The sequence below is a fragment of the Thamnophis sirtalis genome, unplaced genomic scaffold, assembly GCF_051295495.1.
Source record: "Thamnophis sirtalis isolate CommonGarterSnake01/CBP01778 unplaced genomic scaffold, rThaSir2_p1.2 scaffold_10, whole genome shotgun sequence".
Taxonomy (NCBI): domain Eukaryota; kingdom Metazoa; phylum Chordata; class Lepidosauria; order Squamata; family Natricidae; genus Thamnophis; species Thamnophis sirtalis.
In genome coordinates, this window is record NW_028261390.1 from 6,448,202 (window position 1) to 6,462,882 (window position 14,681).

The 14,681-nt window shown below is 42.9% G+C and overlaps 1 protein-coding gene across 1 annotated transcript in view; it reads left to right on the forward strand.

The window, feature by feature from the left end:
- Positions 1-948: 948 nt before the first annotated feature.
- Positions 949-14,681, forward strand: part of PPEF2 (protein phosphatase with EF-hand domain 2) — a 30,853-nt gene continuing 17,120 nt past the window's right edge. Inside the window, exons 1-8 of the mRNA XM_087723882.1 lie at positions 949-1,033; positions 2,160-2,287; positions 4,066-4,123; positions 5,649-5,818; positions 9,105-9,219; positions 12,032-12,078; positions 13,538-13,704; positions 14,575-14,611. Of these exons, the coding sequence (XP_087580008.1) occupies positions 949-1,033; positions 2,160-2,287; positions 4,066-4,123; positions 5,649-5,818; positions 9,105-9,219; positions 12,032-12,078; positions 13,538-13,704; positions 14,575-14,611 (807 nt within the window). The remainder of the gene's footprint in view (positions 1,034-2,159; positions 2,288-4,065; positions 4,124-5,648; positions 5,819-9,104; positions 9,220-12,031; positions 12,079-13,537; positions 13,705-14,574; positions 14,612-14,681) is intronic.

Consider the following 14,681-nt stretch of genomic DNA (forward strand, 5'->3'; position numbering starts at 1 on the left):
CTTATTGCATTGTAACAGCTAAAGCGAAGCGCCCGTCGATGCGAGTGATGTTGAGTTGGCCATGCCCACCCACTCTCTTGACCACTGAGCCACGCCTACCCAGCTGGTCATTAGAGCAGAGGACCGGTTGTTAAATTATTTGAATCCGACCACTGGTCCTCAGCCACTTTATCTGGACTTCAGTTCCCAGAATTCCCCAAGTAGCCAATTGCCGACATCAAATGTCAAATGTATGTTGGACGTGTAAAAACAAAGAAGGGGACTTTTTTTACCATCTATGGTGGACATGTGCAAAAATAATAATATTATTTGGATTATAACTCATATCGTAATGCAGAAAATACAGAAAATACAGAAAATGGAGATAAAAATGAAATCACAATTTTTCCTCTTGGGTTTAATGGAAAAAGAACTGGAGGGGAAAAAAATGGAATTTTGTTACTATGTATGTTGACATTAAGCAAGACTAAAGGGAGCTTTCACCCTCCCCAGACGCCGGAGGTTTTCCTGAAGCCCAGCGAGGGCGAAAATGGTTTATCCCACCCTGCCGGAAGGCTGAAAATCAGCTGGCCAGCGTTCGCATGTGCGCCGGAGCTGAGGGCTGCCATGCCGGCAAATACGGCTCCATGTGCCACCGGTGGCGCTGAGGTTCGCAATCACGGGTGTAGAATCTCCTGTTGAGCAAGGTGTTGGACTAGGAGACCTCCGAGGTCCCTCCGACTCTGTTATTCTCTTAAGTTCTCAAGCCAACCTTCAGAATGGACCCCTTGTCCTATCTAAGATTCCGGCCAATGGAAGCCAAGAATGTCCCTTCTTTTCTCGCCAGGTTTTTTCCCCATTGGACGATTTAAGACAATGGGGAAGCTGACTGCAAATCAGGTGGCTTGGTTTGTTTTAGGAGCCCAAGAATATCCTTGGGTACCGGTTAACACGATGCGGTTATAAAGCATGGAAAAGAAGCAAAAGAAGAAGGATGGCGATTCAAACAAAAGTAACAAACCCATTATTCCGGAGAAACTAACGGTCCAGAAGAGTAAGTACAGAGACATGTTGGAAGTGCCAAAATGGCCATAGCGATTCAAACCCACGCATTCTGGTTTCGTCTGTAACCAAGTCATGAACTGTACAGCGAATCAATGATTTACAACTACATCTGAGCCCAAAATTTAAGCTGCTAAAAACGAGAAATTTGTTGCGCAAGTTTTGACACGTTTTTAGGATCTTGTTAAGCAAACCCCTGCGGTTGTTAAGTTGGGCTGTTAACTGAATTCTGGCTTCCCCGTTGACTTTCCTTGTCAGAAGGTCTCAACCTCCCCCCCCCCAAAGCAACTGAGGCAGGAGTGAGTTCCTGCCACCATTACTACCAGTTCGGCACCCACATTTTTTGTGTGAATTTTGCTCATTCACATCCAGCAAAGTCTTTCAAGGGAGGATTTATGGTCACAGACCTTATCTGGCTTGGAGAGCTGCCAGGCCGATCTCTGCAAAACTTGGCAAGGAGTCTCGGAGAGTCACGAATCAATTAAGCGAACTGATGGTCTCCTGCAAACTCCACTCCCCTTTCGCTCCTCTTTTATTTCCTCTGGGAGGGGCCATTCATCCACCTGTGGCCTTACTCCCAAGTCGACCCCTGTTCTTTAGCTGTTTCCTTCATCTGGCAGCTCTGCGCATGCGCAAACTGGGAACAGGCTCCAGCTGTTCTTCTGCTTCACTGATGTCTGACTCCGAAGGCAGCTGATAACTGCCAGAGGGCCCTGGCCCCCTCTCTGACTCTGACACAGAGCCCTCATCAGAGCCTTCCACAGATTCCAGGACCGGCCCATGTTCCTCCCCAACCTCCTCACTGTCCGAATCTGCTGCCAGCTCCATTGGCCACTGGGGGGCCAACTGGTTGGGGTTAGGGAATTCTGGGAGTTGAACTCAGTCAAGGGCTCCTTGTAAGCCAAAATGGTGCCCGTATTTAAAAGCCTTGCCAGAGGAACACAACAAAACAAGATCGGAAGAATTTCAATGGAGATGTCTTTTGGAGAGGAAACGCAGCATTTTAATCATGTTTTCATTATGCATAACCATGTACTCCAATGAAACTGTGCCTTTTAAATATAGTGGTTGCTTCATGATGCAAATGCTTTCAACTTTGCTCTCTTTTTGTACCTCAGCCATTAGAGCAGCTATTCTGATACAGCGGTGGTATCGACGCTATGTGGCCCGGCTCGAAATGCGTCGGAGGTGCACCTGGCGCATCTTCCAATCCATAGAATATGCGGGAGAACATGATCACATGAAGGTATGGTGACAGGGGTGGGTTCCTGACAGTTCTAAGCTCTTCTATAGAAGAGGTTCCACAAATCTACAGTGCCGTTCAGAACCGGTTCCAGGTCCCTCCCCCAGCCCGTCCGCACATCATCAAGATGAAGAGTGAGAGGAGGAATTCTGGGAGTTGAAGTCCACAAGTCTTAAAGCTGTTAAGTTTGAACACTCCTGGGTTTTTTTTTTCTAAAGGGTTAGGGGTGGAAAGGTCTTGTAACTTGACAGCTTTAAGACTTGCGTGCTTCAAATGCCAGAGTTTCTGAGCCAACATTTTGGTTGCTAAGCAAGAGCGTTGTTAAGTGAGTTTCACCACATTTTACAAGTTGGCCATGCCCACCCAGTCACATGGCTGGCAAGCCACTCCCACCCGGTCACATGGCCAGCAAACCACTCCCACAAAGCAGGCCACCCCTACAGAAAAGGTTCTAAAAAATTTTGAAACCCACCACTGGTATGGTGGGAACCGGGTTGTGGAAGCACCGGCTCCAAGAATAACAGAGTTGGAAGGGACCTTAAAGGTCTTCTAGTCCAAGCCCCTACACAGGCAGAAACCCCTACGTTGTTCCAGATGGTTGTCCGATCTCTTCTTGTAAACCTCCAGTGAGGGAGGACCCACAACTTCTGAGGCAAGTCGTTCCACTGATTAATTGTTCTACCTGTGAGGAAATTTCTCCCTAGTTCTAGGTTGCTTCCCTCTGTTGCTTCGTAGAAAATAATAATAGAGTGAAGTGGAGTGGAGTGGAGTAGACCAGACTAGAGAATAGAATAGAATAGAATAGAATAGAATAGAATAGAATAGAATAGAATAATGGAATGGAATGGAGTGGACAGGAGTGGACTGGACTGGACTGGACTGGACTAGAATGGAATTGACTAGAATGGAATGGACTAGAATAGAATGGAATGGACTAGAATATAATAGAATGGACTAGAATAGAATGGACTGGACTGGACTACAGTAGAATGGAATGGACTGGAATAGAATGGACTGGACTGGACTAGAATAGAATGACTGGACTAGAATAGAATGGAATAGAATGGAATGGACTAGAATAGAATAGAATGGAATGGACTAGAATAGAATAGAATGGAATGGACTAGAATAGAATGGAATGGACTATAATAGAATGGACTGGACTGGACTACAATAGAATGGAATAGAATGGAATGGACTAGAATAGAATAGAAAGGAATGGACTAGAATAGAATGGATTGGACTGGACTGGACTACAATAGAATGGACTGGACTGGACTACAATAGAATGGAATGGACTAGAATAGAATGGAATGGACTGGAATAGAATGGAATGGACTGGAATGGACTAGAATAGAATGGAATAGAATGGAAAGGACTAGAATAGAATAGAATGGAATGTAATGGACTAGAATAGAATGGACTGGACTAGAGACTAGAGCAGACTAGAGTAGACTAGACTAGAATAGAATAGAGTAGAATAGAATAGCAGAGTTGGAATGGACCTTGGAGGTCTTGTAGTCTAGTTCTTGTTCCACCTTCTGGTGCTTTGGAGAATAGCTTGACTCCCTCTTGTTTGGGGCACCCCTTCAAATATTGGGAGACTGCTCTCATGTCTCCCCTGGTCCTTCTTTTCATCAAACTAAACATAGCCAAGCTAGATATACTACACCTAGTTGGGGTGAAGGAGGGTAGCCCAGGAGGACCAAAATAAGAAAAAGAAAAGAAATGTACTATATGTTTCCTCTCCGTTTTCACAATATTCTTTTGATCTTCTGCAGCTCAGCCATTTCTTTGACTACCTCATGACGAACATCACGCCAAAAAACATGAAGGAGAGTAAGTGTGTGTATGGGTGTGTATACACAGGTAGTCCTCAATTTACAACAATGGAGCCCCCAAATTCCCATTGCTAAGGGATACAGTTGTTGAGTTCCCCCCCTTTATACAACCTTTCTTGCCACCATTATTAAGTGAATCACTGCTGATTGTTAAGTGAATGCTTCGGTCATTAAATGAATCATCTTCCCCCTGCCATTATTTTTGGTGGTCGGTTGGGAAAGGATCACATGACCCCAGAACAATGCAACTGTCATAAGTACATGCCAGTTTCCAAGCATCTGAATTTTGATCATGTGACCACGGGCAACAGTCGTAAGTGTGAAAAGCTGCCATGAGCCATTTTCTCCTTTGCCATCGTAACTTTGAATGGTCCCTAAGCGAAACGTAAGTCAAAGGCTCCCTGTAAAGAACTCTTACTTTTAACTTACTTTAAGACTACAGGCAATAATTGAGCCCAGCATTTCTGTTGTTAAGTGAGGCAGGTGTTAAGTGACTTTCGCTCCATTTTACAACCTTTCTTGCCACAGTTGTTAAATGAATCACTGCCATGGATAAGGGAGTAACCAGGTTGTTAAGTGATTCTGGCTTCCCCATTGACTTTAGTGGTCAGAAAGTTGCAAAAAGTCTTCGCACGACACAGCAACCATCATAACTATGAACCAGTGGTGGGTTCCAGCCGGTACGCCCCGGTATGAGTGTACCGGTTCCCTGCTGGGAGCAGCAGGTACCGTACGGGAACAGTGCTGTGTAGGGCCCACTGGCCCCCCGCATTCCTTACCTGTCTTTGACCCAACCGGGCCATCTGCGCATGCGCACGGAGCTTACGGTGCCTGCATGACGCTCCACCAAGCAGCTGGAGCATCGCAGGGCGGTGGGTGCGCATCAGGGTTGGGTTTCAACCGGTTCGCGGCGGTCCCCGCGAACTGGTTGGTCGGCGAACCCGGAAGTAAGTAACTTCCGGGAACGGCGAAGGGCCCAGCCGCCTGCCCGTGCTCCTTACCCGGTTTTGACGAGTTCTGCGCTTCCACGCATGCGCAGGACGCATACAGCACCTGCGCGATCCTCCAGGAGCAGCTGGAGCATCGCACAGACGCTAGTACGCAAGCGTGCACCGCGCGCATGCACGAGGACGCCGCCGGCCCCGTTCCAACCGAACCGGTTGGAACGGGGCGAGAAACCCACCCTTGGTGCGCATGCACGCACAGTGCATGTGTACGTGGCAGACGCCCGTCCCTGTCCCAGCCTACTGGTTGCGACGGGATCCGGAACCCACCACTGCTACGAACCCGTTGCCAAGTGCCTGAATTTTGATCCCGTTGATCATAGGGAGGCTGCAAAAGTCGTAAGTGTGGACAAAAGTCACTTTCTCTCAATGCCTTCACTTCGAACAGTCACTAAATGAACTGTTGTAAGTCGAGGACCACCTGCATAATAGTGCCCACCGTGTTAACTTTTCTGATTTCTAAGGGAAATGTGCAAAGTATCTGAAATATCTCAAAATTTTTGCTTTGCTCCTACCAAGAGGAATTCCTTACCCGTATCCTGTCGGACTCGAATACTGCAAAACGCACCAATGTGGAAAAATCAATGGAATCTATGGTGGTCCCAAGCAGCTACAAAGGGCCTCGCCTCGGTTTCCCCCTGAAGCCAGACGACGCGGTTAATGTCCTGGAAGCCTTCAGAAATAATCAAGTAAGAATTATGACTATATATGTATACTTCGTTTTCTCTCTTTTTAAAAAAAAAAGAAGGAAGGAGATATAAACCAATTTTGTTGCATTTAAGTACAATGACAATAAAGATTGTACTTATACATCAGCAATAGCAATAGCAATAGCAGTTAGACTTATATACCGCTTCATAGGGCTATCAGCCCTCTCTAAGCGGTTTACAGAGTCAGCATATTGCCCCCAACAACAATCCGGGTCTTCATTTCACCCACCTTGGAAGGATGGAAGGCTGAGTCAACCTTGAGCCAGTGGGATTTGAACAGCCAAACTGCAGATAACAGTCAGCTGAAGTGGCTGCAGTACAGCACTCTAACCACTGCGCCACCTCAGCTCCTCAGTGGTGGGTTTCAAAAATTTTTCGACCCTACTCTGTGGGTGTGGCCTCCTTTGTGGGAGGGGCTTGCTGGCCATGTGACCTGGTGGGAGTGGCTTGCCGGCCATGTGTTTTCTTTCTTTCTTTCTTTCTTTCTTTCTTTCTTTCTTTCTTTCTTTCTTTCTTTCTTTCTTTCTTTCTTCTTTCTTTCTTTCTTTCTTTCTTCCTTTCTCTCTCTCTCTCTCCTTCCTTTTGTCTCTCTGTCCCTTTTTCCTTTTTTTCTTTCATCTCTCACTTTTTCTTTCTTTTTTTCTTTTTTTTATTTCTTTCTTCCTTTCTTTCTCTTTCTCTTTCTCTCTCTGTGTGTGTGTGTGTGTCAGTGGTGGGTTTCAAAAATTTTTGGAAACTCTTCTGTAGGTGTGGCTTGCTTTCCGGGTCCACTGGTGGAATCTCTTCTAACCGGTTCGGTAGATTTGATGAACCGGTTCTACCGAGCTGGTGAGAACTGGTAGGAACCCACCTCTGTTATACTTATGTTAAAATTAAATATGTATCTTGAAAAGGAATTATAATTACGATCAACATAAAATGGAGCTTTATTAATGGATTAATAATTAATAATGGAGAACTATCTCCTCGAACTCTGGAGGATTGGTGACATTATGGTCAATTGAAAACATGGATGTATATTATAAATTAACGGGAATTCTTTGTTCTAATCTCCGCTTTTTCTCCTTGGAGATAGGTGATGTTATAATATTTTAAAGACTTATTGTTATTTGATAGATAATTATGAATTCAAGGAAATAAGGATTGTTACAAATGAAAGAATATTAATGGTAATTTGAACACATCATGCTCTATGACAGCGAAATATTCAGTTATGTTTAATGCAAAACCAGTGATGTGATTCTTAATCTTAAGAATTGATGCACAAAAACTTGTAACCAAACGACATGCTTGATGAAATGGAGGAAAGGTTTTTTTTTTCCTTGCTCTTGTTTTGTATGTGTTGTTTTGTTTTTTAAGAAAAAGAATAACAATATATATTAAAAATAAATAAAATGGAGCTTGCTCAGAAGCTGAAATACACCAAGTAAATAAGATGAAGAGTGTGGAAGAGGTAAAGGGAAGAAGAGAGGGATGGGAGAGAGGGCAAGGAGAAGAGGAGGAGAGAAATGGGGAGTGGAAAGGGGAGAGAGGAGGGGGAAGTAGAGAAGGGGAGGATGACAGAAAGAAGAAAGGAGGTAGGGAGGAGAAGGAGAGAGGGAGAAGAAAGTGATGGATAAGGTACAAATATGGTATATGGAGAGCAGAAGAGCCAATAATTGATTTTGGGAGTTGACGGCAAGACGAATTGATGTAAACATTTAATAATATAATACGATGTTGGCAGTATAATAGTATACATGTGGTTGTATGTTATGAAAATGGAAAAATAAAAAACTTTATTTTAAAAAAAGAAATAATCATGCAAGTAACTGGAGAACAACCTTCTCAATAGCAATAGCACTTAGACTTATCCTCTTCCCCCGAAAATAAGACCTCCCCGGATAATAAGCCCAATTGGGCTTTTGTGCACACGTGCTAAAATAAGGCCTCTCCGAAAATATTTAAACACATGCACAGCCGGAGAGGGGGAGAAGGGAGGGAGAACACGCCCCATGCACCCTTACCTAACGGCCGCTCCTGAAACCCTAGCCACCGCGCCCCTTCTCTCACGCTAACGGCCACCGAAAAAAGAGCGGCAAGCCCAGCGATGCGCAACACAGCTGCAGCCATGAGGTGACCACGCTCGCCGCCTCCTGCACCTCAAAAATAATAAGACGTCTCTGAAAATAAGGCCAAGCGCTTATTTCATTTAGTCGTCGTTCGAAGTTGCAGCGGCACCGAAAAAAAGCAACTTATGACCATGTTTTTCATTTATGACCATTGCAGCATCCTCATGGTCACGTGACCAAAGTTGAGATCGGGCAGGGGTGGGCGTCAAACATTTCAGAAACGGGTTCTCTGCCCGGTTGCTGGGTGGGCGTGGCTATGCTGGGCGTGGCCTTGTCGGCTTTCTGCACCACGGCGGGGTGCGGGGATTTTTCACCCTCCCCAGACTCCGGAGGCCTTCTGGAACTTCTAGGAGGCCCATTTTTCCCTCTCCCCAAGCCCCCCCCACGGGCCCTGCACTTACCTCGCATCCAAAACGGGCCGTGTGGAGATTCCTGGGAAGGGCGGGGTGGGCGAGGCCAGCCAGGGGTGGGATTTGGAGGTTCTCAAACCAGCCATAACGTTAGTTACAGGTTCTCCCGAAACAGGGTGAACCCGTAGAAGCCCACCCCTGAGATCTGGGAACTTGGGAATTCATGATGGTTGCAGTGTCCCAGGGTTCGGTACAGATTAACAGAGTTGGAAGGGACCTTGTAGGTCATCTAGTCCAACCCTCCTCCGCCCAAGCAGGTGACCCTACACTATTTCTGACAGAGCCGAGGTGGCACAGTGGTTAGGGTGCAGTACTGCAGGCCACTTCAGCTGATTGTTATCTGCAGTTCAGCGGTTCTAATCTCACCGGCTCAAGGTTGACTCAGCCTTCCATCCTTCCGAGGTGGGTGAAATGAGGACCCAGACTGTGGGGGCGATATGCTGACTCTGTAAACCGCTTAGAGAGGGCTGAAAGCCCTATGAAGCGGTATATAAGTCTAACTGCTATTGCTACTGCTATATAAGTCTAACTGCTATTCCTATATGGCAGTTCTGACAAGCAAAGTCAACGGGGAAGCCAGATTCACTTCAATGGGGCAAAGCTCACTTAACAAATGTCTCGCTTAGCCACAGAAATGTTGGGCTCAACTGTGGTCGTAATTCGAGGACTCTCTGTAATGAAGAGCAAGGCTCAACCTCTCCCCAATTGCCTTTTCTAATGCTTTTTTTCCTTTACTCCCAGTAGCAGCTTCATCCTTACTATGTGCTAAAACTCTTCAAAGAGACGGAACATTATCTCAGCCAGCTGCCAAATATCAACAGAGTCTCTACCTGCTACAGCGAGGAGATCACCGTGTGTGGTAGGTTTACCTTTTGTAAATACAGGGAGAGGCCTTGGCAAAGTTGCAAGGAAGAGAATAGGAAGAGAGAGAGAGCAATATAGATGATAGATTGATGATAGATAGGATAGATAGATGAGATTGATGATAGAGAAGATAAAGATAGATAGATAGATAGATAGATAGATAGATAGATATGATAGATAGATAGATAGATAGATAGATAGATAGATAGATAGATAGATAGAGAGAGAGAGAGAGAGATAGATAGATAGATAGATAGATAGATAGATAGATATGATAGATAGATAGATAGATAGATAGATAGATAGATAGATAGATATGATAGATAGATAGATAGATAGAGATAGATAGATAGATAGATAGATAGATATGATAGATAGATAGATAGATAGATAGATATGATAGATAGATAGATAGATAGATAGAGATAGAGAGATAGATAGATAGATAGACAGATATAGATAGATAGATAGATAGATAGATATGATAGATAGATAGATAGATAGATAGATAGATAGATAGATAGATAGATAGATAGATAGATAGATAGATATGATAGATAGATAGATATGATAGATAGATAGATAGATAGATAGATAGATAGATAGATAGATATGATAGATAGATAGATAGATATGATAGATAGATAGATAGATAGATAGATAGATAGATAGATAGATATGATAGATAGATAGATAGATAGAGATAGATAGATAGATAGATAGATAGATAGATAGATATGATAGATAGATAGATAGATAGATAGATAGATAGATAGATAGATAGAAGATAGATAGATAGATAGATAGAGATAGATAGATAGATAGATAGATAGATAGATAGAGATAGATAGATAGATAGATAGATAGATAGATAGAGATAGATAGATAGATAGATAGATAGAGATAGATAGATAGATAGATAGATAGATAGATATGATAGATAGATAGATAGATAGATAGAGATAGATAGATAGATAGATAGATAGAGATAGATAGATAGATAGATAGAGATAGATAGATAGATAGATAGATAGATAGATAGATAGAGATAGATAGATAGATATAGATAGATAGATAGATAGATAGATAGATAGATAGATAGATAGAGATAGATAGATATGATAGATAGATAGATAGATAGAGATAGATAGATAGATATGATAGATAGATAGATAGATAGAGAGAGAGAGATAGATAGATAGATAGATAGATAGATAGATAGATAGATAGATGATAAATTGATGATAGAAATGATAGATAATGAATGAATGAATGAGTGATAGATGATAGATAGATAGATAGATAGATAGATAGATAGATAGATAGATAGATAGATAGATAGATAGATATGATAGATAGATATAGATGAGAGAAAATAAAATAAATATAGAGAGATAGAAAGACAGACAGATAAATATAGAGATATAGATACATGATACATGATAGATATAGATGAGAGAAAATAAATACAATAAATATAGAGATAGATAGACAGACGGATAAATATAGCGATATAGATGAGAGAAAATAAATAAAATATAGATAGACAGATAAATATGGAAATATAGATAAATGATACATGATAGATATAGATGAGAGAAAATAAATAAAATAAAGATAGAGGATAGAGATGATAATGATAGATAAATATGAGAGAAAATAAATACAATAAAATCTAGAGATAGATAGACCGACAGATAAATCTAGAGATATAGATAGATGATACATGATAGATATAGATGAGAGAAAATAAATAAAATAAAGATAGATAGATAGATAGATAGATAGATAGATAGATATGAGAGAAAATAAATGCAAGATAGATAGATAGATAGATAGATAGATAGATAGATAGATAGATAGATAGATAGATAGATAGATAGACAGACAGACAGACAGACAGATAAATCTAGAGATATAGATAGATGATACATGATAGATATAGATGAGAGAAAATAAAATAAAATAAATAAATAAATAAAGATAGATGATAGATAGATAGATAGAGAGAGAGAGAGAGAGAGAGAGAGAGAGAGAGAGAGAGAGAGAGAGAGAGATAGCAGATGAAACAAGTTTGTCCCATTTTATGACCTTTCTTGCCACAAACGGTTAAGTGAATCACTGCAGCTGTTAAGTTAGTAACCCGGTCGTTAAATGAATCTGGCTTCCCCATGGACTTTGCTTGTGAGAAGGGTCTCAATAGGGAATCCCATGACCCAAGGACACTGCAACCGTCATAAATATGAACCAGTTGCCAAGCGTCTATATTTTGTTCATGGGACCATGGGGGATGCTGCAACGGTCATAAGTGTGAGAAACGGTCGTAAGTCACATTTTCAGGCCCTTGTAACCTCGAAACCCCCACTAAACAAACTGTTGTAAATCAAGGACCAAATCTCATTGAATTCCTGACCTGCCCACGTTACGTTGGCGGTAGAGGTGGTTGCTGCTGGTTTTGGCCCAGGTCGGGTGAACCGGTAGTAGTAACCGGTAGAGGCTCCGCCCACCCGCCCGGATGCTTCTGTGCATGCGCAGAAGCATCGCACGGGCAAGTGGGAGCGCGCCCGAACCTGTAGTTAAAAAATTGGCAACCTACCACTGGTTGGCAGCAATAAGGAAATATTATGGGATGTTGATTCCTTAGTCTTTTCTCCAGCTCAGCAATGTCCTGCTTGATGTTAAATAAAACTCCTGCATCATGCAAGAAGCCGGATTAAATTGACTTTAAAGACGCTTTCCAATTGATATATGCTAGGATTCTATCAAATTCTTCACCGAGATAACACTTTCTCTCTTTCTTTTACTAGGAGACTTACATGGGCAAATATTCGACTTGTTTCACATATTTTACAAGGTGAGCAGAAGCTGCCTGACGATATGTCGGAAGCAATCAAAATAAATAAACCAACCTTGATATAAATATCTGTTGGAAGGAAATGTCCTCCTGGGTTCAGTTCCAAGTGGGGGAAAAGACACTGGAAACATGGAGGCTGCTTGGAAAGATGTTTTTTTATTTATTTTTATTTTATCAATTTCATATATACATTCACAATTATATGATCTCATAACTGTTATTAATAATATGTATTTATAACAATTTTTTCCCTACAGTTGACAATATACTTGAAGATTGCTTTCTTACCATCCCATAGATCCATCTTATCTTACAACGGTCCTACTTCTTCTTCCCTCCCTCCCTCTTTCCTTCCCTCGTTTCTTCTCTCCTACTCTCCTTCCTTCCCTCCCTCCTTCCCCCTTCCCTCCTTCTCTCCTTCCCTCCTTCCTTCCCTCCTTCCTTCCTTCCTTCCCTCCTTTCTTCTCTCCTTCCTTTCCCCCTTCCTTTCCTCCTTCCTTCCCCCTTCCTTCTCTCCTATATTCCCTCCTTCCTTCCCTCCTTTCTTCTCTCCTTCCTTCCCTCCTTCCTTCCCTCCTTTCTTCTCTCCTTCCTTTCCCCCTTCCTTTCCTCCTTCCTTCCCCCCTTCCTTCTCTCCTACATTCCTTCCTTCCCTCCTTTCTTCTCTCCTTCTCTCCTTCCTTCCCTCCTTCCTTCCCTCCTTTCTTCTCTCCTTCCTTTCCCCCTTCCTTCCCTCCTTCCTTCTCTCCTACATTCCTTCCTTCCCTCCCTCCTTCCCTCCCTCCTTCCTACCCCCCTTTCTTCTCTTTCTTCTCTCCTTCCTTCCTTCCTTCCTTCCTTCCTTCCTTCCTTCCTCCTCTCCTTTCCCTTCTCTTCTTCCCCTTCCTCCCCTTTACCCTTCCCCTCTTCTTCCCATTCCTCCCCTCTTTCCTACTCTTACATTCCCTCCCATTCTTCCTCTGCCTTTCCCTTTCTCCTATTCCTCCTCTCCGGAAAGATGGTTTTAATGGTGGACGGGATCTCACGGCTTGAGCTCCTGAACAGAAATGCTTCCAGATGTTGGGTGAAGAAGAAAAAAGAGGCAGAGACGCTGGAAGCCCCTGGTTTTAGGCCCTCTCTGGCCTTTGATCTTGATCTTGTATTCTGGCTAGTTGTCAGACTCCCGTGGGGCCATGCAGGGACAACTCTGTAGCCTGGGCTTTGAGTCCACGTTTGGTTGGAGAACACTCCTGCCAACACTGACAGGAGAAGCCATTGGTAGATAAACAAGGAGCAAACCACTCTCCCTTCCAGCATTGATGATGGTACCTCGTTGGGTCATGAAACATCTTCAAGAAAATATCAGACTCTGAGATCACCAAGGGCTCCACCAATTGAGGATCACTTGGGGGGGCTTGTCTCCTAATCTTGCCGTCCTACTGAAGTTTAATTTTAGGTTTAATCTTTTTCTTCCTTACAGAACGGACTTCCTTCTCCGCAGAAGGTTTATGTCTTTAATGGCGACTTAGTTGACCGAGGCCAGAATTCCATGGAGATCCTGATCATTATCTTTGTTTTCCTCTTGATTTACCCCAAAGAGGTCCACGTGAACAGAGGGAACCACGAGGACTTTATGATCAATTTCCGGTACGGAATCCAAAACATTTGCAGAAACGGCAATCTGTTTTTATTTTATTTATCTTTATAAACCACAAGGGAATTGAGAGTGACTACATCTACATGGAGGGAAGCGTGCAGTGGGGTATCCCGAAGATCTATCCTTGGCCCAGGACCTTTCAAAATTTTCATAAACTTCCAACAGTCACTAAACAAACTGTTATAAGTTGAGGGCTACCTGTAAAAGTTATAGGAAATAACCTGGATGAACTATAAGCAAGATAAATGGATCTTGACCCCTGGCTAAGAAAGTAACTCGAGAAAGTGTTGGAATATATGTTAAAATGTATTTTGTATAGTAAGAATTATTCAGCCAGTAGATGGCAGCGTTCCATGTGCATCTATGGTTATAATCTATGGTTTCTTTATTTTCTGAGGAGAGTTTCCTGTTTCCTGTTACAATAATACAATTGAGCAGTAAAGCACATGGTGACTGTACTCTTTATTTGCTCTATGTGGTGCTTTATGACTTTTCTTGCCACAGTTGATAAGTTAGTAACCCCGGTTGTTAAATGAATCTGGCTTCTCCACTGACTTTGCTCTGTCAGAAGGTCCCAAAAGGGGATCACATGACCCGGGGACAGAGCAAAGGTCATAAATATGAGTCAGCTGCCAAGCGCCCGAATTTTGATCATGTGATCATGGGGATGCTGCAAAGTTCGTAACTACGGGAAACGGGTCACATTTTTCAGTGTCGCGGTAAATTTGACCCGCGCCACTAAATGAACTATTGTAAGTGGAGGGCTGTCTGTGCCATTTTTAATATTGTTGCTGTTGTTGTTTTTCTTTCCTTCCTTCCGAGACATCTATTTAAAACCTTCCCTTCTCTTCTGCCTCTAGCTATGGGTTCACCAAGGAAGTCACACGGAAATATAAGGTACTCTGGTTTGCTTACCTATGGCATCTTCTGTGTTGTCGTCACGTGACCCCCCCGAACTGTGTGTCTT